The sequence below is a fragment of the Trachypithecus francoisi genome, unplaced genomic scaffold (assembly GCF_009764315.1).
Source record: "Trachypithecus francoisi isolate TF-2019V2 unplaced genomic scaffold, Tfra_2.0 Lachesis_group13, whole genome shotgun sequence".
NCBI lineage: Eukaryota > Metazoa > Chordata > Mammalia > Primates > Cercopithecidae > Trachypithecus > Trachypithecus francoisi.
The window spans coordinates 51,417,651-51,440,148 of NW_022681458.1; the positions used below are offsets into that span (position 1 = coordinate 51,417,651).

General features: G+C 40.6%; 1 protein-coding gene across 2 annotated transcripts in view; it reads left to right on the forward strand.

Moving 5' to 3' along the window:
* The first annotated feature begins 2,118 nt into the window (after positions 1-2,118).
* HIBCH (3-hydroxyisobutyryl-CoA hydrolase) overlaps positions 2,119-22,498 on the forward strand; it is a 117,433-nt gene continuing 97,053 nt past the window's right edge. Inside the window, exons 1-2 of one of the 2 annotated variants that reach the window (XM_033230851.1) lie at positions 2,119-2,259; positions 11,325-11,367. In XM_033230851.1, the coding sequence (XP_033086742.1) occupies positions 2,225-2,259; positions 11,325-11,367 (78 nt within the window). In that variant the 5' untranslated portion in view covers positions 2,119-2,224. The remainder of the gene's footprint in view (positions 2,260-11,324; positions 11,368-22,498) is intronic. The other variant, XM_033230852.1, reaches the window with a different exon arrangement.

The following is a 22,498-nucleotide window of genomic DNA, read 5'->3' on the forward strand; positions in this document are numbered from 1 at the left end:
AGCTGCTGTCAGCTATGACTGTGGCAGTATACTCTAGCCTGGATGTAGAGTGAGACCCTGTCTGAAAACAAACAACAGTGGTTCTCGAGACAGAACAGTGGTTGCTTCTGGGGTGGGGGTTGGGTGGGGAAGGCAGTGATAGGCAGAGAATGTCTGGAAAATCGTGAGAGGAAACTTTTTGGGGTGATGACAATGGTTTATATCTCAGGAATTTTGGTTACACAAGTGTATATGTTTGTCAAACTCAGTGAATGTACACTTAAGATTTGTGCATTTCATTGTATGTAAATTTTGTGTCAAAAGGGAAAATATGTAAACAAATATTTAACTCTAGATAATAAGACACATGCCATATTTTGGGAGAAGTAAAACGATGCCTGTAATTAACTTTGAAAAGCATTTAAAAATAAGGTATTTGGGATAAGGAATAAAGCAAGATAAAATGTAAATCTAGGTAGAATCTATGTGGTGAGCACATAGGTGTTTGCTTTAAATTTTTATAATTTTGCTATATGTTTGAAAATCTTCAGAATAGAATATTAAGATACTTTTTTTTAAAGGACTAAGGTTTCTAGAGCTGGAGACCAGAAGACGATAGCATCATTAGAAGAAATAGAGATTTTAGGAATAGGAAGGACAGCTTGGTGGAAGGTGTGGCATAACTGACAGGTCTTGATACCTACGAGGTCCTAAGTAATTTATGCACATATTTCCTTCTGTATTTCAATGGATCTTCACAAACACCTCTAGTCTTTAATCATCAGCACATCCATTTTCAGATGAGAAAATGGAGGTTCTGAAAAGCTATATAATTTGCTCAAGTCATTAAACTATTAGTGTGCTAGGGATAGGACTGATTACGTAATTTGCAGGCCTAGTGTAAAATGAAAATTTGTGGTTCCTTGTTCAAAAATTATTAATAGCACAACATTAAAACAAGCACAGGGCCCTTCTAATGATGAGGCCTTCTGAGACTCAGGTTTCATACACATGAAGCTAGGGCGGCAAGGAAGGTTTGAATCTCAGTCTGTCTAACAGGAAAGTCCATACTTTTTCCAGTAAACCATGCTAGGTCAGATGCCTGGTTCATTTCTGTCCTCAGTGAATGAGGCATGATGGTGATGTCAGATGGTGATGTCCTGTAGCCAGTTAAAAACCAAATTACAGGTAAGGAGTTCCTTCTGTGATGTCTGTTGTCTGTCCTCTTCTCAGTGGGCATTTGGTTATTACATTTGACCTAGGTTGGCAATGTAATTTTTGATCAAAGTCTCAACAGTGTATCTCTTTAGGTATCAAGGTACTAAGAATAACTCCTTTCATGTGTCCTCTCTGAAATTTGTCACCGGATTTCTTCTTTCTGATAAATGTTTCAGTACTTACTAGTGGCGATGAAATGTCTTCTGCTAGACATCTGGGTGAATCTGGAAGCAGAGGAACGTTTTCCTCAATTTAACAGTGGATCCTAGTAGTTGAGTTAAATGTTGGTTTCATTTAAGAGTAAGCTACTTCCTGAATGCATTTAGGTTTTCACTGATAACAGTAACTTTTACTTTAGTTGGGAAGACATATCTATTATCTCTTAATCAGACAACTCTTTTCTGTCTTTGAGGAAGAGTGGGGGGTCTATAACTTTTCCCAAGAAAACTGAAAATGTCTCAATCCTAATGTTAAAGGAATTAGGCTATATTGGGTTAGGAATGAATAAACTACCCCGATGTCCTTTATCAAGTGTAATTCCTCTACTTGATTCTTAAATAATACTAAGTTTACATTTTAATAAAAAATTACTAAAATTTGAGAAAAGTCTTTCACATTAGTTCCTGCTGGTCAAATTTGCAGGTCAAGCCCACAACAGGTTGCGCTTTGGGCTAAGACAGCCTCTAGAGGGCAATCTCCTTTCCTGCGAATCCGCCCTAGTCCGCTCTATCCTCCCTCTCCCCGCTCCGCCTCAGCTCGCTCTCCGCCTTCTCCCTGGCCCAGTCCCCGATTCCAGGCCCGCCCCGCACCCGTCCCATCTCCCTTCACCGCCCTCAACTATTTCCTCCAGGCGTCGTTCTTGCCCCGCCCCTCCCTGCCGCGTAGCGGAAACGGTCGCTCTAGCTTTCTGGAGGACTTGTCAATCTGTGCCCGGCGGGGGAGGACGGCGGTGGGCGGGGCTCAGGCGAGGCGCTGGAAGGGTGCGCGTGATTCGCGTTCCGTTGCTTTAGCTCCGGAGTGTTTGGCGATGGGGCAGTGGGAGGTTTGGAGGCTCATGTCGAGGTGAGTGAGAGAGCGAGCAGCCAAGGGCAGGCTCTTCAGCGGCGCTCGCCAAAGTGGGAAAAGGGCCGGGGGTGGAGACTGCTGGCCTCGAAGTTTCGAGTCGCGCTCAGAGGCGCAGTTGTGAGACCCCAACCTTGGCCCACCCCAACCTTGGCCCTCCCCAAGCCCCAGCCTCCGTCCCTGTCTTTCCTTTTTCCCCTCTAGCATCTTCTTGGCGGCAGCACTCTCGTTTCCTGCCACTCTAGCTCTTAATTCAGCCTTGTCCCCACACGACTTTCATTCTTTTGGCCTCAATTACTTTTCTTTCTTCAAAGTTGGGTGCAGTTTGGGGACACGGAGGGATTCAGCTTAGAGGAATTGTGCGGCATGTTTTGTGCAGCCAACACACACAGGTGCTTTGCCACTTGCTGCATCTCTCTCTGCCCGTGGTGTGATTTTATTCAACTTTCTTGCATGGCTCCAGCGTCAGTGCAGGCATCTGGAACTTAAAGGCTAGTGTTGAGGGACATTTAACGTGGCATGGGGGAGCATGTTTGCAAACGTTGTTTAGCTTTTCAAAAGTACCCCTCACTGCGTCTTGAGCTCAGCCTAAGAAATCTGGTAGCCACATCTTTAGGAAGTTAGGCTGCATGCGTCTTCAACAGCCCACTGTCTGGCCCTGTACTGTCATGTCAGGTAGCAGCTGTGCCCACTTGAAGGGAGAAGCATGTTTATTTCCTTAAAATAAGGACAACTTAAATTACTGGATTCTTTAAGCCTTAGAGTTTGCCTTCTGGGTTTCCTGAAAAGGGATGGAGGTGTTTCTTTGACTGAAGAATAGTTTCAGGGGAAAGTGTCTAGATGTCTAACACTGTATCCACAGACCTAATTCTCACTAAATATTTGTTATACATGTAAGAGTTGCTTTTCTGCTTGTTTTTTTAATACCTTAAAATTAGTCCTTGCACGAGCTCATGGAGAGATTTAGTAAATACTAAGAAAATCAGTACACGTAATCGTTACTGCCGCATTTTCAGTGTTGTCAGCAAATAGCAAATAGAGAAACAAACTGGAAAGACATGTTTGTTAAAGTTAACTGACTTAGGAAAGGATCTGCCATTTCCACAATTCAGCTTGGCTTTCTTCCACCCCACGTTCCAAGATGCAGACTCTGTAGGTGAGGCCAGGACCATTCTGGGGGCTTTGATCTGAGATACCTTTTCCAGACTCAGCCCTGGAGTGGGCATTATCTTAGAAAGCAGAGGCCAAGGTGGTCCAGTCCGCAGTAGCGTAACCCTCAAGCGTATAAGGGAATACGGTGTCACGGAAAGTGTTTCTGAGAGGAGAAAAGGCCTTGGACCATGGTTGACAATGTTAGGCAACCCCACTTGAACTCTGGCCTCCCTTGGCTTCTTTGGTACTGGCCTATTTTTCTAATGCCACTCTCCGCCGCCTCTCCTCTTACCCCAGTGCCAGTTTAGCTCTTGGACTTTTTTTTTTGGTTCTCAAATCATCTCTCTTAGCGTAACTCGAATCTTTGTCTAGTCTGACTTTCTCTGAGCTCTAGTGCTGGTCACAACCCTCTTAATGTCTCAGCTGCAACTCACATGTAAATTTACACTTAAGGGCTAGGCGCGGGGGCTCATGCCTGTAATCCCAGCACTTTGGGAGGCCGAGGCGGGCATATCATATGAGGTCAGGAGTTCAAGACCAGGCTGGGCGACATAGTGAAACCCCCCGTCTCTACTAAAAATACAAAAAAAAAAATTAGCTGGGCGTGGTGGCAGGGGCCTGTAATCCCAGCTACTTGGGAGGCTGAGGCAGGAGAATTGCTGGAACCTGGGAGGCGGAGGTTGCAGTGAGCTGAGATTGCACCACTGCACTCCAGCCTGGGCGACAGAGTGAGACTCTGTCTCAAAACAACAACAACAACAAAAAAAAAAAAAGGAAAAGAAAAACAAATTTGCACATAAATATAACCCTTATTCTTTATCTCTCTTGGCACTATCATTCTTCTAGATTCTCAAAGTTACCTAAGTTCTTCCACACTCCTAAACCTTAACCTCTTCCTGTGGATTCAAGTTTCAACAGTAGTCTCAAAGTTACCACTTTTTCCTCTTCCCAGTGTGAATTGTTTCCGTACAAGAGTGCCAGAGTTAATCTCGCTGAGGTTTTACTTCAGTGACTGCCATTCTTCTCAGAAGCTCACAGAGGTGCACTTCTGCTTATGCAACTAAATACAGTTTTACCAGCCTGAATTTCACAGATTCGACTCCAGTATATTCATGAATGAACAGTTACCTACTATTCTGTTCTACTTGCTGGGAAGCATGGTTCTAGGCATTTTTGTTATCCTATAGCCACTGTGGACTACTTGGTGTTCCTACTGTTCCTTGGAGTCTGAAAGGAGAGCAGATAGGAAACAAATAATTAGACAAAAGTAATTTTTAGTTACCAATTCTGATAAGTGTCTTAAGGGACACAGTTATGAGAGCCAGATTAGGTAGGGAGAGGGAGTCAGGAAGCCTCATCAGAGAGGTTGCTTTTCGCTGGGTGTGGTGGATCATGCCTGTAATCCTAGCACTTTGAGAGGTCAACGTGGGAGTTCAAGACAGTTCTGAGCAACATAGCAAGACCCCGTTTCTACAAAAAATAAGAAAAAACTAGCTGGGTATGGTGGCATATGCCTATCCTTCCAGCTTGGGAGGCTGAGGTGGGAGGATCACTTGAGCCTCAGAGTTCAAGTTTACAGTGAACTATGATTGCGCCACTGCCCTCCAGCCTGGGCAACATGGAAAAACCTAGTCTCTAAAAATAAAAATGACAGGAAGAGATTACTTTTTAGGTTGTTAATAGGCCTCATTGCCTTTTCCATCTGCTCTGTACTCTGCTGAACTCTATTGTTTTGGTTCTTGCTCTTTGACTGCCTCTCTTTTTTACTTCTACTTAGTTGTTTCTTAGTTGATCAAAGGCCCCATCTGTGATGCTCTGTTAGGTTGTTTTCTGTGTTAGGAATCATGAGCCTGAATGCAGAGGCTGAGAAGGAAGCATTGAAAGATGCTGGCTAGATGGTAGCGTGGGGAAACTGGTGAGCTGGATAGAGTGCTCTGGAGAGGAGGCAGCTTCTCAGCCGCAGGTATTGTTGCCCTTATGGAATATATAGACTCAGGGTTTCCATTACTACTGATTTTTCTGGAAAAGCTGGAAAAACTGCATTTTTAGGTGAAATCTCTTGATTTTTAAATGTTAGTCGTTTTCTTTTTCTTTTTCTTCTTTTTAATCTCTGCCGTTCCATCCAGATAATGTTAATAGTTTTAAAACACTGCTCGGCTGGGCCTGGTGACTCAAGCCTGTAATACCAGCACTTTGGGCAGCTGAGGCTGGAGGATCACAGCCCATGAATTCAAGACCAGCCTGGGCAACATAGACTGTGTCTCTACAAAAGATTTAAAAATTAGGTGTGGTATGTGCGCCTGTAGTCTTAGTTGTTCAGGAGGCTTTAGTCCAGGAGATTGAGGCTGCAGTGAGCCCATGATCATACCACTGCACTGCAGCCTGGGTGACAGACCCTATCTCTAAAAATAAATAAATAGAATACAGAAATGAAACACTACTGACCAATACCACAGTTGCAGTTGGCATCCTTCTGGCAGTTAGTTTTCAGCTGTCGCCTTCTCATGTATTCCTTACAGAAAACGGAGAGATTCCAATGCCTCAGTGATTGTACGTGCATGTGGCATGAGACATACCTTTAGTTCTAACTTTTCTTTCAAGCTCTAGTCTTTCTTCTGTTGAATATTTCTGCTTATGTTAGTACAAACTCAAGTTCAGAATTGAATTTGTATTTCATCCTGCAAACCAGCGAGCTTCTTTCCCTGTCTTTTCTATATTCTCCTAGTTGTTCTGGTCTGAAATCTTAAAGTCGTTTTTGACATTCTTTTCCAGTGAGTTTTTACTCTATAATAACTCATAATAATATCCCTCCCTTCTGTTTCCACAGCTGCTGTTCTTCATCACCCCATGCCTAAATTATTGGCCTCCTGGACTTGATTTTCTGCTCTGTTCACACCTTGCCTATTTCTGGGATAATAATTTTCTCTAAGCACTACTTTGTGATGTCATCTTCCTGCTTAAGCAGTTTCATGTAGTTGTTTAATTGCATGAGGCCATGTTTATTTTATTGGATAATTGCAAAAAGTTCCTGAGTGATAAAGTTCTCATCTAAGACAGTTGTTTATTTAAACTACACATATCATAACCACCTGGAGGGTTTGTTAAACACAGATTTCTGGGCCCCACAGTTTCTTGTTCAGTAGGTCTGGGGTGGGGCAGAGAATTTCAGTTTCTAGTAAGTTTCCAGGGGATGTTGATGGTACTTGTCCAAGAACCATACTTTGAGAATTGTTCTAAAAAAAAAAAGCCAAGTTAACATCAGCTGAAGGAAATAAGCCTGATAAAGTTAATTAAGAAATTAGAAGTAGCAGGCTGGGCGCAGTGGCTCACACCTGTAATTTCAGCACTTTGGGAGGCTGAGGCGGGCGGATCAAGAGGCCAAGAGATCATGGCCATGCTGGCTAACGTGGTGAAACCCCGTCTCGACTAAAAATACAAAAAATTAGCTGGGCATTGTGGCCGGCACCTGTAGTCCCAGCTACTCGGGAGGCTGAGGCAGGAGAATGGTGTGAACCTGGGAGGCAGAGCCTGCAGTGAGCCGAGATTTTGCCACTGCACTCCAGCCTGGGCGACAGAGAGAGACTCCTTCTCAAAAAAAAAAAAAAAAAAAAAAAAAAGGAGATGTGTGTGCCCTCTTCCTCTCCACCAGATGGCAGTTTTGGAGCCAGTAGAAAGGAAAGATCATAAATTCAGAATTACTTGGGGACACTGAATTCTCAATTACATTTTGAGATATAAAAGCTAATATCAAATTTTAAATGACAGCTGAATTTGAATTAGAACAAGTGGGCCAGGTGTGGTGGCTCACGCCTGTAATCCCAGCACTTTGGGAGGCTGAGGCAGGCAGATCACCTGAGGTTGTGAGTTAAAGACTAGCCTGGCCAACATGGAGAAACCTTGTCTCTACTAAAAATACAAAAATAAGCTGGGCGTGGTGACGCACACCTGCAATCCCAGTTATTCGGGAGGTTGAGGCAGGAGAATCGCTGGAACCTGGGAGCAGAGGTTGCAGTGAGCCAAGATTGTGCCACTGCACTCCAGCCTGGGTGACACAGCAAGACTCCATCTCAAATAAAATCAGTCAACCAACCAAATGGAAGCAATATGATTATGTAGTATTTGGCAAGGATATTTGGTTGTATATATGTATTTTTTTGTAATTGGTCCACAGATTTTTGTGACCTATAAATTTTGTGTACAGTGGCTTTGTTTGATAGGTTTACATTAACTTTGAGTTAAATTCTGCCTTATATATGAAACTGGGACTTGGAGTTCTCTTTGTTTACTCGTTAAAACACTGCAGTTAGTACTTAAACTATTACATAAGAGTTGCAAATCTGGCAACACCTTCTTGAACCGACATTTGGGTACTGGCCTCATCTAAGGAATCTAAAGTCATTCTGGATTTTTATACTTAAAATTTACAAAAAGATAAAATTGAGTCAAGTTGAAAACATTTTAGAAATGGTGTTTTAGGGTAGTGTAGTTCACACTTTAAAAGTAATTATGAAAACCTTATTTAGAAAGTATCCCTAAATAAGATACGCTTTGTTGCTTCAGTTTCATAATTATAAAGTGTTAGTGTTGATTTTTAATGACAGCTTCCTTCTTTGAAATCATTTAGGGGAGCTTCAAAGTATCTGTGCCTGTGCCCCACCTTCAGAGTTTGATTTAATTGGTCTTGGGTGTGACCTGAGCTTTGGAATTTTTACCTGTCTCCAGGTGATTTTTTTTTTTTTTTTTTTTTTTTTTTTGGAGACAGAGTCTCACTCTTGTCGCTCAGGCTGGAGTGCAGTGGCACAGTCTCAGCTCACTGCAACCTCTGTGTTAGAAATACCAAAATTGGGCCCGGTGCGGTGGCTCAAGCCTGTAATCCCAGCACTTTGGGAGGCCGAGATGGGCGGATCATGAGGTCAGAAGATTGAGACCATCCTGGCTAACACGGTGAAACCCCGTCTCTACTAAAAAGTACAAAAAAAAAAACTAGCCAGGCGAGGTGATGGGCACCTGTAGTCCCAGCTACTCGGGAGGCTGAGGCAGGAGAATGGCGTAAACCTGGGAGGCGGAGCTTGCAGTGAGCTGAGATCCAGCCACTGCACTCCAGCCCGGGCGACAGAGCGAGACTCTGTCTCAAAAAAAAAAAAAAAAAAAGAAATACCAAAATTGTTAGATCATTGGTGCTGTGAAGAAAAGTCAGCATAGAGACAAAAAGATTTCTCAGCAAGCCATTTTTACTTTCTACAGAAGGGTGCTCAATTGCAGATGGAACAATGGCGAGAGCACATTTGACAAAGGAAAAGCAGACATATTTATCCCTTACGCATTTATGTTGTCCTTACTGCTGTGTCGTGCTTCCTTTGGCTGGAGCGGGACCTCACACTCTTAAACTGATACCCAATATGCTAATAGCGTAAATAGGTAAGTGCAGGGAAGAACAAAGAATTTGCTTATGAAAGGTTTAAGGAAGCGATAACATTTTTAAATAAGGAAGGGGCATAGGCTGTGAGCTGGAACGTGCCTGTGAGCATGTCTAATAGTTATGCAGGATAGAGCTTAACAAGGAGTTATTAGCACAAAGCAAGGAGACTTGAAGAAAGTCTTTAAAATAAATTATTATTTCTAACACTTATGATTTATTCTTTAACAAGAAGAAAAACTTTGAAGACGAAACTTTTTACTTTCTACACTCTGCCTCCCAGGTTCAAGCTATTCTCCTGCCTCAGCCTCCTGAGTAGCTGGAATTACAGGCGCCTGCCACTATACCCGGTTAATTTTTGTACTTTTAGTAGAGACGGGGTTTCACCTTGTTGGCCAGGCTGGTCTGGAACTCCTGACCTCAGGTGATCCGCCTGCCTTGGCCTCCCAAAGTGCTGGGATTACAGGCATGAGCCACCATGCCCAGCCAAGTCTCCAGGTGATTCTAATGCACAGACTAGTCTTGGAATCACTGGGCTAGGATGAGAACACTTGTGGTGAGACAAATTCAAAAATGCTAGTTCAGGAATGTGAACTGTGACTGACTTAAATTGTGTAATTCAATTTGAATGTTATATAAAAAGAAAGAAATATAAATTTTGAAAGGTAAGTTGGATTACAAATATTTTTATAAATCCAGTCATCCAAGTTGTGGTTACAAGTGGTAACTGGTCATACTGCCTTTTGTGCAACCTCAGGCTGTTGGTTTTTTATAATCTCAGAGTATCCTTGAAAAATTAACAGATTGTCAGTTTATCAGTTCCATTAGATAGTATATGTATCTGTACATGTGCACAGCCCTTATCAGGCTGCTGTAGCTACTGATTCTAGCTTTGACCTCTTTCCATAGGTCTTAAATTTAGTTTCTTAAACAAAAAGCATGCATCTTAGTATATTCTAAGTATAGTATTTTTATGTGCACATCTGTCATTACATTGTGGGTTTCTCAAGGGCAAGAGCTATGTCTTTTAGGAAATTTTTTAAAAAGCCCAAAGCATAATGATACAACTTGATGAATTTTCACGAACTAAACATACCTAAATCACCAGCACCTGGATCAAGAAACAAGCTTTCCAGAGGCCCTCCTCATGCCTCTCAATCAATGCCCTTCCCGGTGTTGCCTTTTACTTTCTTATTATAATGTACATAAGGCACTTGAGTACACTGTTCTGAAGTTTATAGCTTAGTGAACTTATACCTGCAGTCCTGTAATTAGCATCGGGATAGGGACAATTTGCAATGTTCCATGTTTGTTCATGCCCCTTACCAGGTGACCCCACCCTCACCATTTTCATGTCCATTATCAGTGGTCACTTTGGTCAAGCTGTGTCTCGGGCTTTGTATTCCTAGCCTAACAAGCACTTTTAAAACAGCAAAAATAGAAGTGTGTTGTGTTTATTGTTTTGTAGCCTGCTCTCCTTTTGTGATTTGTCGTGACTGCTTTTCCATGTTAGTATTTTTAGTGGTTGTGTAATGGCTGTGTGTATTAATAGACACAGTCTTTAAAATAATGCTCTATTCTTAGACATTTACTTTGTTTTCAGTTTTTCCATCATGTAAATAATTGTGAACATATTAACCAAACTTTGGTCATATTTCTGAGATTTCCCTAGTGCACATGCTTGCAGAATTAGTGGATTGAAGGGTGTGATCATTTTAAAGGCTGTGGATTTGTGTTTCCAAACTGTTTACCAGAAAGGCAGTACCAATTTATACCTCTCTCTGCAGTGTCTGAGAATGCTGTTTGTATTGCATCTTTAACAAACGTTTTTTCTTAAGAGTAATGACTTTATTTTTTAGAGTAGTTTTAAGTTGATGGAAAAAATGACCTGCAAATTTGAGCAGAAAAGTTTGACAAATAATAAGGACATGTATCAACCATTACACTGTCGTACAGATAAGCTTCACTGCCCTAAACATCTCCTGTGTTCCAACTGTGCATCCCTCACTCACTCCCCCAAACCCCTAGCAACCACTGATCTTTCTACTGATTTCATAATTTTGCCCTTTTCAGAATATCATACAGTTGAAATCAGAGTGTGTAGCCTTTTCAGACTGGCTTCTTTTGCTTAGTAGTATGTATGTATTTAAGTTTTGTCCAGTTTTTTTTTTTGTGGCATAATAGCTCATTTCTCTTTTTCATGGCTGAATAATATTTTATATGGTTGTATTGAAATTGGTTTGTCTTCCAGCCATTGAAGAACATCTTGGTTACTTCCACATTTTAGCAGTTATGAAAAGTTACCATAAAATTCATGTGCCAAGTGGCTATACCGTTTAATGTTCCCACCAGCAGTGAATGAGAGCTAAACCTTTTAAAACTTTTTGTTCTAATAATACCTTTTAGAAGAGGCTGAAACAAAAGGTGATATACTATTTGTAAACTGAAGCATGACTACCCACATTACTGTTCTCATTTTATTCCACATTTGTTTCAGGTTTAATGCATTCAAAAGGACTAATACCGTACTGCACCATTTGGTAAGTTTTGTGGGCATTATTTGTATGTGTAACTTAAAATGTCATTGTTAGAGAAGTAGAGAAATACTGGTATGGCAGGTTTCCTTGACCTTGGTACATCATGGTTCTCAACTGTAGCGTCAAGACATGGCCCATATACCTTGTAGGAGGTGGCATAAAATTATGGTTAAAACCATGGTTCTTACAAGTCAGAATGCCTGGGTTAAATAATGGGTTCACTACTTCATCTTGGGTGGATTACTTGGTCTCTTACAGCTTCCCTTTTGATATATATAAAATGAGAATAATAATAGTGTCTACTTTAGAATGCTTTTAAATGATAAATAAGATAATTGTATTAATCAGCATTCTCTAGAAGGACAGAACTAATAGGACATATGTATATATGAAAGGGAGTTTATTAAGGAGAATTGACTCACATGATCACAAGATAAAGTCCCATGATAGGCCATCTGCAAATTGAGGAGCAAGGAAGCCAATGATGGATCACCCTGAGTCCTAAAACCTCAGAAGTAGGGAAGCTGACAGTGCAGCCTTCAGTCTGTGGCCAAAGGCCCGAGAGCCACTGGCAAACCACTGGTATAAGTCTAAGAGTTCAAAAGCTGAAGAACTTGGAGGCTGATGTTCGAGGGTAGCAAGCATCCAGCACCGGAGAAAGATGAAGGCTGGAAGACTCAGCAAGTCAAGTCCTTCCAACTTCTGCCTGCTTTTATCCTAGCCATGCTGGCAGCTGATTAGACGATGCCCACTCAGACTGAGGATGGGTCTACCTCTCCCAGTCCACTGACTGAAATGTTAATCTTCTTTGGCAATACCTGCACAGACACACCCAGGAAAAATACTTTGCATCCTTCAATCCAATCAGGTTGACACTCAATGCTAACCATCAAAATAATGCATTAAAAAATCTAGCATAGTCTTTGGGAGGCCGAGGCGGGCAGATCACGAGGTCAGGAGATCGAGACCATCCTGGCTAACATGGTGAAACCCCATCTCTACTAAAAAAATACAAAAAATTAGCCAGACATGGTGGCGGGCACCTGTAGTCCCAGCTACTTGGGAGGCTGAGGCAGGAGAATGGTGTGAACCCAGGAGGTGGAGCTTGCAGTGAGCCGAGATCGCGCCACTGTACTCCAGCCTGGGTGACAGAGTGAGACTCCATCTCAAAAAAAAAAAAAAAAAAAAAAAATAGCATAGTGCATGGCATGTAACAGTCATTTTATATGTTAGCTATTATTGTAATGGTACCCTTGCAAAGTTAAATATCCATAGTTTACCAGATTGTAAGGAGGAAATACATTTTATTCACTTTTATATCTCTTATAGAGGCTGACAAGTAAATTGCACATAAAAACAATAACAGGTCATCTGATTTCACTGTATTCTAGGTGGTACTGTAAGTATTTGTCATGTTATTAGCTCAGTTAATTCTCATGATAGTCCTCTGGGGTACATACTACAGATCTCTTATTTGCAATTCTAAAACCCTAAAACCAAAAGTTTTTTGTTAGTTTGTGGTAAATGCATTGGCAAAATCTGACCTGGATGTACTTGAAGCTCTTTTAGTTTTTATCCTAACTAGTGTGAACACTTATGGTTTGGTGCATAAATATAAAAACACTTTATTACTATGTAATCAAGTATTACAAGGACCTAGACTCCTCTTGGGGTATTTTATAAAGCATTTAGTATGTACTGTTTTCAAAATCTAGAAAATTTTAGGAATTAAGGGATTGTAGCCTTATCTCTGTATAACAGGGCAGAAATTGAGGGACAGAGAGGCTAAGTAACATGCCCAAATGTCACAGCTAGTAATTATGAGGTGTGATTTGAGTCCTGGCTATCTGTCTTCATAGATTTGCTTTGTACGCTCTATAGCCTCTGACAGAGTGAGCACTAAGTAACTATTGCAACTGTGCCTCTGTTAAACCTAAGTGGAGATGGGGATACAAAGCCTGGCATATCCCTTCCTAACTGTGTTAGTCTGTTTTTTTCTGTTGCTTATAACAGAATACCTAAAACCGAGGAATTTGTAAAGAAAAGGAACTTATTTCTTATAGTTAATGTAGGTTGAGAAGTCCAAGGTCAAGGTGCTGCATCTGGCGTGGGCCATTTTGCAAGTGAGTCCTCTCTGTAGAGTCCCAAGGTGGTACAGGGCATCATGTGACGAGGAGGCTAAGTGTGCTAGCCCAGTTCTCCCTCTTTCTCTTATAAACCCACAGTCTTACTCCCATACTAACCCATTGATTCATTAACTCATTAATCCATTAACCCATTAATTTATGAATGGGTTAATCCGCTCATGTGAGCAGAACTGTCATGCCCAATCACTTCTTAAAGGACTCACCTTTTAGTATTGCCACATTGTTTGGAGGGGGCAAATATTTGAACTACAGCACTACCCTTACTTATTTTATTCAGCTGTTGTACATGGAGGCTGAGGATTTTCCTAGAAAAAAAACTAGGAGCGGTGTCAGTGACTCATATTTAGACTAAGTACATAGGTGGAATGGGAAGACATGACAGAATCCAGATCACATGGCGACTATGGTGCATGGGGCAGAAAACACCTGGAAAGAAGATAAAGACTCTCAGGGTCTGGGGGTTGAATAGTTCTGAGTCTCAGTGTTTGCTTTTGTGAGTGCCTCAGGGGTAGAGAAAATGTATCCCAAGCAATTCTTCTGTGGCCTTTCTGAGAGAGTGAGAGAGAGAGAGACAGAGAGAGATCCTTTTTATTTCATGGTGGAGTGATGGAAGTATGCCATTGATGGCAGTATTGCAGGCAGAGTTATGAGAAGTGGACAGGATTATTTTGCGTTAATAGCGTGACATTCGTGGTGACGCTTCCGAGATAGAGGTAGGGAATAGAACCCAGAAGGGAGGACAGAATTCTGCATTTCTGCATATAAGGTTTGTCAAGCTAATGAAAGCCAGTGGAACCTGTCAGTGAAGCCTCATTTGTATCTGTAGACTAATTTGGAAATATTCTTACTACAAAAATAGGGAAATACTTTTTTTTCTTCTTTCTCCATAATCTATTTTAAACTCTTTTTTTTGTTTGTTATTGTTTGAGACAAGGTCTTGCTGTGTTGCCCAGGCTGGAGTATAGTGATACTAGCTCACTGTAGCCTCGAACTCCTAGGCTCAGGTGATCCTCCTGCCTTAGCCTCCCGAGTAGCTAGGACTACAGGTATGGACCACCAACCCAGCTAATTTTTAAATTTTTTGTAGAGATGAGGTTTCTACGTTGCCCAGGCTGGCCTCGAACTCCTGGGCGCAAATGATCTTCCTGCCTTGGCCCCTCAGTGTGCTAGAATTATAGGTGTGAGCCACCATGCCTGGCCTATTTTAAATTCTTAAACACCATTTTAATTTAGTGAGCAAAAGGTCATTTAATTTTGATCTGGATATGGAGAAAACTTCTATTTTCATTTTCTTTTTTTCCTTTTAGAAAGTAGTTCTATTCAGTATTAAGGGTATAGTGTTTGGAGTGCATGAAATGATACTGTGCATATCATTTTCATGACAGCACACATGTTCTTATTATATATGTCTAGATGGTGTCCTAGAATTATTCATAGCCCTTTTAATCCTACATCTGAATCTCTTTTCCTCCACATTTAGATTCCTAGTTCCCAAGAATACAGTGGATGATAGTGTTTTAGTCCATTTGAGCTGCTGTAACAAAATACTGTAAACTGGGTAGGTAGCTTATAAAAAACAGAATTTATTTCTCATAGTTCTGGAGGCTGGGGAGTTCAAGATCAAGGGGCCAGCAGATTTGGTGTCTGGTGATGGCCAGCTTCCTGGTTCATAGACAGCCTTGTTGGCCATCTTCTCTCTGTGTCCTCTTGTGGTAGAAGGGGTGAAGAAACTCTCCAGGATTTCTTTTATAAGGGCATTAATCTCATTCATGAGGGCCAACGTGACCTAATCACCTCTCGAAGGTCCCACCTCTTCTGCCATCACCTTGGGGGTTAGGATTTCAACATACAAATTTTGGAGGGACACAAACATTCAGTCTGTAGTACTATACAAGCTAATAGTTAGCTTGTTAATGTTTCATGGATGCTGGCAGAAGACGTGACAATCTTGGATTAGAAAAATAATTTTTTGTGAGTGGTAGAACGAGCAACACTGAGCAAGTTTTCTCTTGCTCCTCAAGCCTCAGGGGAGTGATACAGAGGACCCATATGAGTGTCTGCATTTGCAGAATATTGCATGACAGTACAACTGTCATGCGATTTGGGAAACCTGCTGGTTTTAGCAAGCTGTAAATAAGTCTGCTGTCTGTCTCAGAGGAAGACATTACCTTCTTCTTCATGGTGGCTCACAGCTAAGACCTTCTTCTTCACGGTGGCTACCTTGAAAATGACCTGGGCAAGGAGTGGTCAGGCCCTTGGGTTCATGGCATACCCATTCATAGCATACCCAGCAGTAAAGTACAGAGAAATTCCAGTGCTCATGCCAGATAGCATCTCTCAGCAGCTAAGTTCCATTTCTTGACCTAGGTAGTGGTTACAAGAGTTTTGCATTATAGTAATTGACTAAGTTCTGTATTATACTTTGGGTGGTTGTCTTTGTGTGTGTGTTTTATTTTACCATAGAAACATAGAAAAAAAATAAGACAGCTTTATCTGTAGTAGTGACATGGAAAGATGACCATGGCAGGTTGCTGAATTAACCATGAGAGGTGCAGAATAACGTACAGCATTCCATTTTTGCTAATAGTTTATGGAAAAGTGCCTGAGAAAGATAGACACTAAATCAGTAGTGTTGCAAACCAAGGCAATTTTGGTTTTCACCATTTTACCTGTGGTTGCCCCCTTGAGTTAAAAACAAAAAATCTTACTGAAATTATGCGTTCAGCTGGATGTGGGAAATCTATTTTGCTTATTAAGAAAATGTTATATTTTATCAACTGACTTTATAGAAATAAGTTTTTAAGATAATTTTTAAAATTATTTTATAGTTTTAGATCTACAGGTAAGTTTAAAAGATAGTACAGAGTTCTTACATACCTCTTACCCAGTTTCAGTTTCCCCTAATGCGTTTCTACATTGCTATTATGGATTGAATTGTGTCCCCCAAAATTCATATGTTGAAGTCCTAGTCCTCAGTACCTCAGAATGTGACCTAATCTGGAAGTTGGGTTGTTGTATGTGTAATTAGTTAAGGTCATAATTGAGTAGGGTGGGCCCCGATCCGATATGACTGGTATGCTTATAAAAGGGGAATTTGCAGATAGTCATGTACACAGGATAATGTCATGTGAAGATTGGAGTTATGCTGCCGCAAGCCAGAAAACTATCCGAAGCCAGGAAAGAAGTCTAGGATAGATTCTTCCCTAGCACCTTCAGCAGGAGCATTGCACTGCTGACCCCTTGATTTCAGACTTGTAGCCTTCAAAACTATGAGACAATAAGTTTGTGTTGGTTAAGCCACTTAAGTAGTGGTACTTTGATATGGCAGCCCTAGCAAACTGCCTAAACTTATCAAAACTGAGAACATTGGTGTTGTGGTTTGAATATTTGCCCCCTCCAGAACTCATTTTGAAATTGAATCCCCAGTATGGATATATTGAAATGTAAGGCCTTTGAAAGGTGATTGGGTCACGAGGCCTCTGTCCTCACGAAGGATGAATCCATTCATTGATTAATGGGGTTATGGGAGTGAGACTGGTGGCTTTGTAAGAGAAGTAAGAGAGACCTGAGCTAGCATGCTTAGCTTCCTTGACATATGATGCCCTGTACCTCCTTGGGTCTCTGCAGAGTCCCCACCAGCAAGAAGGCCCTCACTAGATGTATCCTTTTGACTTTGGACATCAGCCTCCGTAACTGTAAGGAAAGGAATAAATTCCTTTTCTTTACAAATTACACAGCTTCAGGTATTCTGTTGTGAGCAACAGAAAATGAACTAAGACAATTTGTGTATCACTGTTAACTCCAGACTTTATTTGGATTTTACCACTTTTTTTTCATTAATATTCTGTTCCAGGAATCAATGACACTGCATTTACTTGTCATGCTTTTTAGTCTCCTCTAGTCTGTGATAGTTTCTCAACTTAGCTTTCCATATTTTTCATGCCCTTGACAGTTGTAAGGAGTACTGGTCAGGTAGCCTGTAGAATACCATCTCATCTGGGCTTCTCTGTCGTTTTTTTCACAATTAGACTAGAGTTAAGGTTTTTGGCAAGAATATGACAGGGGAAAATTGCCCTTCTAATCACATCATATCAGGGAGTTTTTGTGAGTTTTGATAAATGCATCAGGGAGTATATGATATCTACATGACATCATTGATAATGCCAACTTTTATCCCTTTGTGTAAGTATCATTTATTGTTTTCCACTTACATTTTTCCCTTTCATGCTCTGCTTATTGAAAGCAAGTCAGTAAGTCCAGCCCACCCTCAAAAGGTGAGGGGACAAAGCTGTGTCTCTTGGAAGGGAGATAACTGCGTATGTCATTTAGAATTCTGTAAGGAAGATTATCTTTTCTCCTCCATTTATTTATTCTGTGTGGACTCATGGATATTTATTCTTTGGGCTATCATCTAATATCAAATTATTGATTGTTTCATTGTTCCAGTTCTGGCCATTAGGAATTCTTTCATTTTGGCTTCTGTATTTCTTTCACGTGACCCCATCCTTTTAATTTTTTTTTTCTTTTTGAACATTTCCTTTCTGGTGCTAGAAGGTGTGCTCTGGACTCATTTTATGTTTTCCCTATCTTAGTGCTGGAATCAGCCATTTCTCTAAAGAGCTCTGGTTGCCTTTATTGGAGAATTGCATTTAGAAATCAAGATCTAGACTCTGGGAGTGCTCTTTGCTACTGAGTGTCATGGCTTTCTCTCAGAGAATAGAGCTAGGATAATGTATGTATGTGTAATAGAATACATATACACTATGTACTTACCCATATATTCATGCATATCTATAATTGTTTCTGTACTTATTCTGTGTATGTATATTAAACTAAACATGGGTTCATAGTGATGTCTTTGTCTTTAATCCAGTACCATAGTTCAAGGTTCATTCTGTCTTTCTCTTCTTGTTCTAACTGTAACTCTGCTCCTGACAGTGAGAGCCAGGCTCCATTACTTACTAATTTAAGCCTAGTATATATGCAAAGCAGTTGCAGAATTGTTACCTGCTCCCCACTACCAGGAAAAGCCGTGTTGATAATAGTACACTGTTGATGTACAGTTCCTTTATCATCCATATAGTTTTCAGTCATTTCACTGATTTCCAAAGTTAGTTAGCTTCCTCATCACCACAGTCACTTCACTGAGGTTATGTCATAAAGTGTAATTCAGTTAGGTTCTGAGAAAGAAAAAATCCTGTTTCCTCAAATGACTAGATCCCCCTCTCAGCCAAGGGGACCCCAGAGAAAGCTGAAAAAATGAGTTCCTGGCCAAGATGGATTGGGAGTTTGGACACACTTTGTAATACCTCCTCCCTCGTTAGCCACCATTAGGCTTTCTTCCCTAAGAGTTACACAGAGACTAGCCTAAATTTTTCCCCTGCTAATTTCAAGCAACCACCTAACTGTTGTTCCTTCTTTTTGCAATTTTGACACAGCAGCTGACCAGCATTCCTTCCTAATAAAAGACCAGGGATGATGGGAGTGGTTCTGGCCAGTCTGTGGAGGGAGGCTGCACACAGTGGGACTCCATTTCCTCTGCTTCATCTTTTGATGTATAGGGCCTAATTGTGATACATTTAATTGTTAAGTCTCCACCCCAGAGTTAACATGGCGTGCATGTTGCATACATGTTGACTTACTGTACAAGCATGTGCCTCCTGTTTGTGAATATTCATAGCTCATCCTTAACTTGTTGAATATGTTTGTGTAACCAGCCAGTTCAGCATAAATTCCCGTTTCATCTTTCCCTGGCTAGAAATGCTTGCTCTTGGCTTCTGCCAGAGGCTGTGCTTCCCAGCCTATGGGTTGGTCAGCCTGCAGCCTCTTTTATGAGAAGTAAAACTGTCTTTTCCAAACTTACGAATCTCTGATTCTTCAGTTGACAGTTCATCTGTCATAGTCTGCATTCCATATTGGAATTCCCTGATATCCTGGGTAATTTTTTTCCTTTTTAAAAGATAGCTCATGCTATGGTTTGAGTGTATGTGTCCCTCCAAAATTCATTTGTTGGAGCCTAATACCAAATGTGATGGTATTAAGAGGTGGGGCTTTTTGGGAAGTGATAAGTCATGAGCACCCCACCCTTATGGATTAGTGTTCTTATAAAAGAGGTTGAAGGGAGTTAACTAATCCTTTTTGCCCTTTTCCTTCCTTGTGCCGTGTGTGGATACACAGAACTCATGAAAAATAGGGTCTTACCAGTCTCTGAATCTTGAACTTGAACTTGCCTTGATCTTGATTTTGAACTTCCTAGCCTCTATAACTGTTAGAAATAAATTTCTGTTCTTTGTAAATTACCCAGTTAAAGGCATTTTGCTGTAGCAACAGGAATGGACTAAGACAGTTGGTGTACATTAAAGTTCACTGTGATGCACATTTCTGTGAGTTTTGACAAATTTATAAATCATGTGCCTACCACCCCAATACCATGCAGAGGAGTTCCATTCCCTTACAATTTTCCATGCTTCTGCGTTGTAGTCAGCCACTTCTCCTTCCCCCAACTCCCTCTCCCTCCTCTGGGGATTGAGATTGACTGCCTTGTTAAGTTTTCCTTTTCTTTTGTCCCCAATTCCTTTTCTTCAGCTGTTGTTGACAAACACTAAGGTCCTTAGGCTATGGTCTTGAAGTGCTTCTCTTTTGAGATGAAGACTTTTATTTATTAGGCCTCTGTTTCCTTCCCCCACTGGAATGAGACATCAGAGCCCTAGGGCTACAAGCTTGAGGTTTTCCTTCCCCTCCCTGCAGATAAAGCCTTTTGTTCTGTATGGGAGATAAAGGGAAAGGATTTAGCAGTGATCTCTGTTTCCCTCCTGAGCCAGCAGCACCCTCTGGCTCCAGTCTTTGCTAGGAAAGCCTGGTTGGGTTCCAGGAAGAAAAGTCAGCAAGAGAGTGGGAAATGTTAACTAAGATTAACATTTTTAGTTAATCTTTCTTATGGCTTATGCAAACCCTGGTAAGCAGGGGCGGCTGCTTCACTTCCAATTACAACATTCATGTAGATTTCTCTTTAGACTAATTTACAGCCATTGAGACAGACAAGTGTCTAATCTTTGACAAACCTGACTAAAAGAAGCAATGACAAAAGGGTTACTTACTCAATAAATGGTGCTGGGATAACTGGCTAGCTAGATGTGGAGAGATGAAACTGGACCCCTTCCTTAGACCATATGCAAAAATTATCTCAAGACGAATTAAAGACTTAAATGTAAAACCCAAAGCGGTAAAAACCCGGAAGACAACCTAGGCAGTATCATTCTGGACAGAGGAATGGGCAAAGATTTCATGACACAGATGCCAGAAACAGTAACAACAAAAGCAAAAATTGACACATGAGATCTTATTAAAGAGCTTCTGTACAGAAAAAGAAACTATCAACAAACATACAACCTACAGAATGGGAGAAAATGTTTGCAACTATGCATCTGACAAAGGTCCAATATCCAGCATCTATAAGAAACTTAAATTTATGAGAGAAAAAAAACTTTTCAGAAGAAGATACACATGCGGCCAACCACATATGGAAAAAAAAAAAAGCCCAGTATCACTGATCATTAGAGAAATGCAAAACAAAACCATGATGAGATACCATCTCACACCAGTCAGAATGACTATTATTAAAGTCAAAAAATAACAGATGCTGGGAGGTTGTGGAGAAAAGGGAACGTGTATACACTGTTGATGGGAGTGTAAATTAGTTCCACCGTTGTGTGTGGAAAGCAGTGTGACGATTTCCTCAAAGAGCTAGAAACAGAACTATCATTCGACCCAGCAGTTCCATTACTGGGTATATACTAAAGGAATATAAATTATACTACCATAAAGACACAGGCACACATATGTTCACTGCAGGACTATTCAAAATAGTAAAGACATGGAATCAACCCAAATGCCCATCAGTAGCAGATTGGATAAAGAAAATCTGGTACATATACCCCATAGAATACTATGCAGCCGTAAAAAAGAAGAAGTTGTGACCTTTGCAGGAACATGGAGGGACCTGGAGGCCATCATCCTTAGCAAACTAATGCAGGAACAGAAAACCAAATACCGCACGTTCTCACTTATAAGTGGGAGCTAAATGACGTGAACACATGGACACAAAGAGGGAAGCAACAGACACTGGGACCTACTTGAGAGTCGAGGATAGGAGGAGGGAGAGGAGCAGAAAAAAATAACTATTGTATGTATTCTAAGTTTATGTGGCAGTCTGTACAACAAACCCCCATGACATGAATTTAATTATGTAACAATCTTGCACATGTACCCTGGAACTAAAATAAAAGTAAAAAAAAAAAAAACAAAAACTTAACACTGTTTCCTAGCATTTAGAAAAATAAATCCATGTGTATCTATCTGTGAAAAAAAGTATGAGACTGTTTTTTTCAGGTTCTGTAAGTTTATCCTTCCCCAGTACGTTTACTTATACTCAAGAATATATCAGATGTGTGTGTGTGTGTATCAGACTTTGATAATTGTCAGTATGATTACAAAATATATCTTATTATTGGTAAAGTTTTGATTTAAATTTCTCAGTAGAGAAACTCAGAAATTCAGATGAAATTGAAACACAACTTTTTCTGTTTAATAATTGTTCCTGTAACTTTAAGTGAATATAAATTATTTCTATTTTTATCTGATGATTTTTACAAAAATTAACTCCAATAATAAATGTGCAACTTGATTTCATAAAGGAGAACTTAAACATTGTGTAAACATGTTGCTTAATGCAGTCAAAATATGTACTTCTAGTTCTTAGATTTTTGCTAATAAGTATGCTGTTTAGTTTTAATTGGCATTCTCCAGTTAAAATTTTCCAATTTCAATTTTCAGTTTTACATTACACACTTTTCCCATGCAAGGTTTTAAGTGTTGCCTTTACATAAAGGAATGTGTTAAGAATGGTGGTGCCATCTTCAACATACCTGACACAAACAAGCAATGGGGAAAGGATTTCCTATTTAATAAGTGGTGCTGGGAAAACTGAC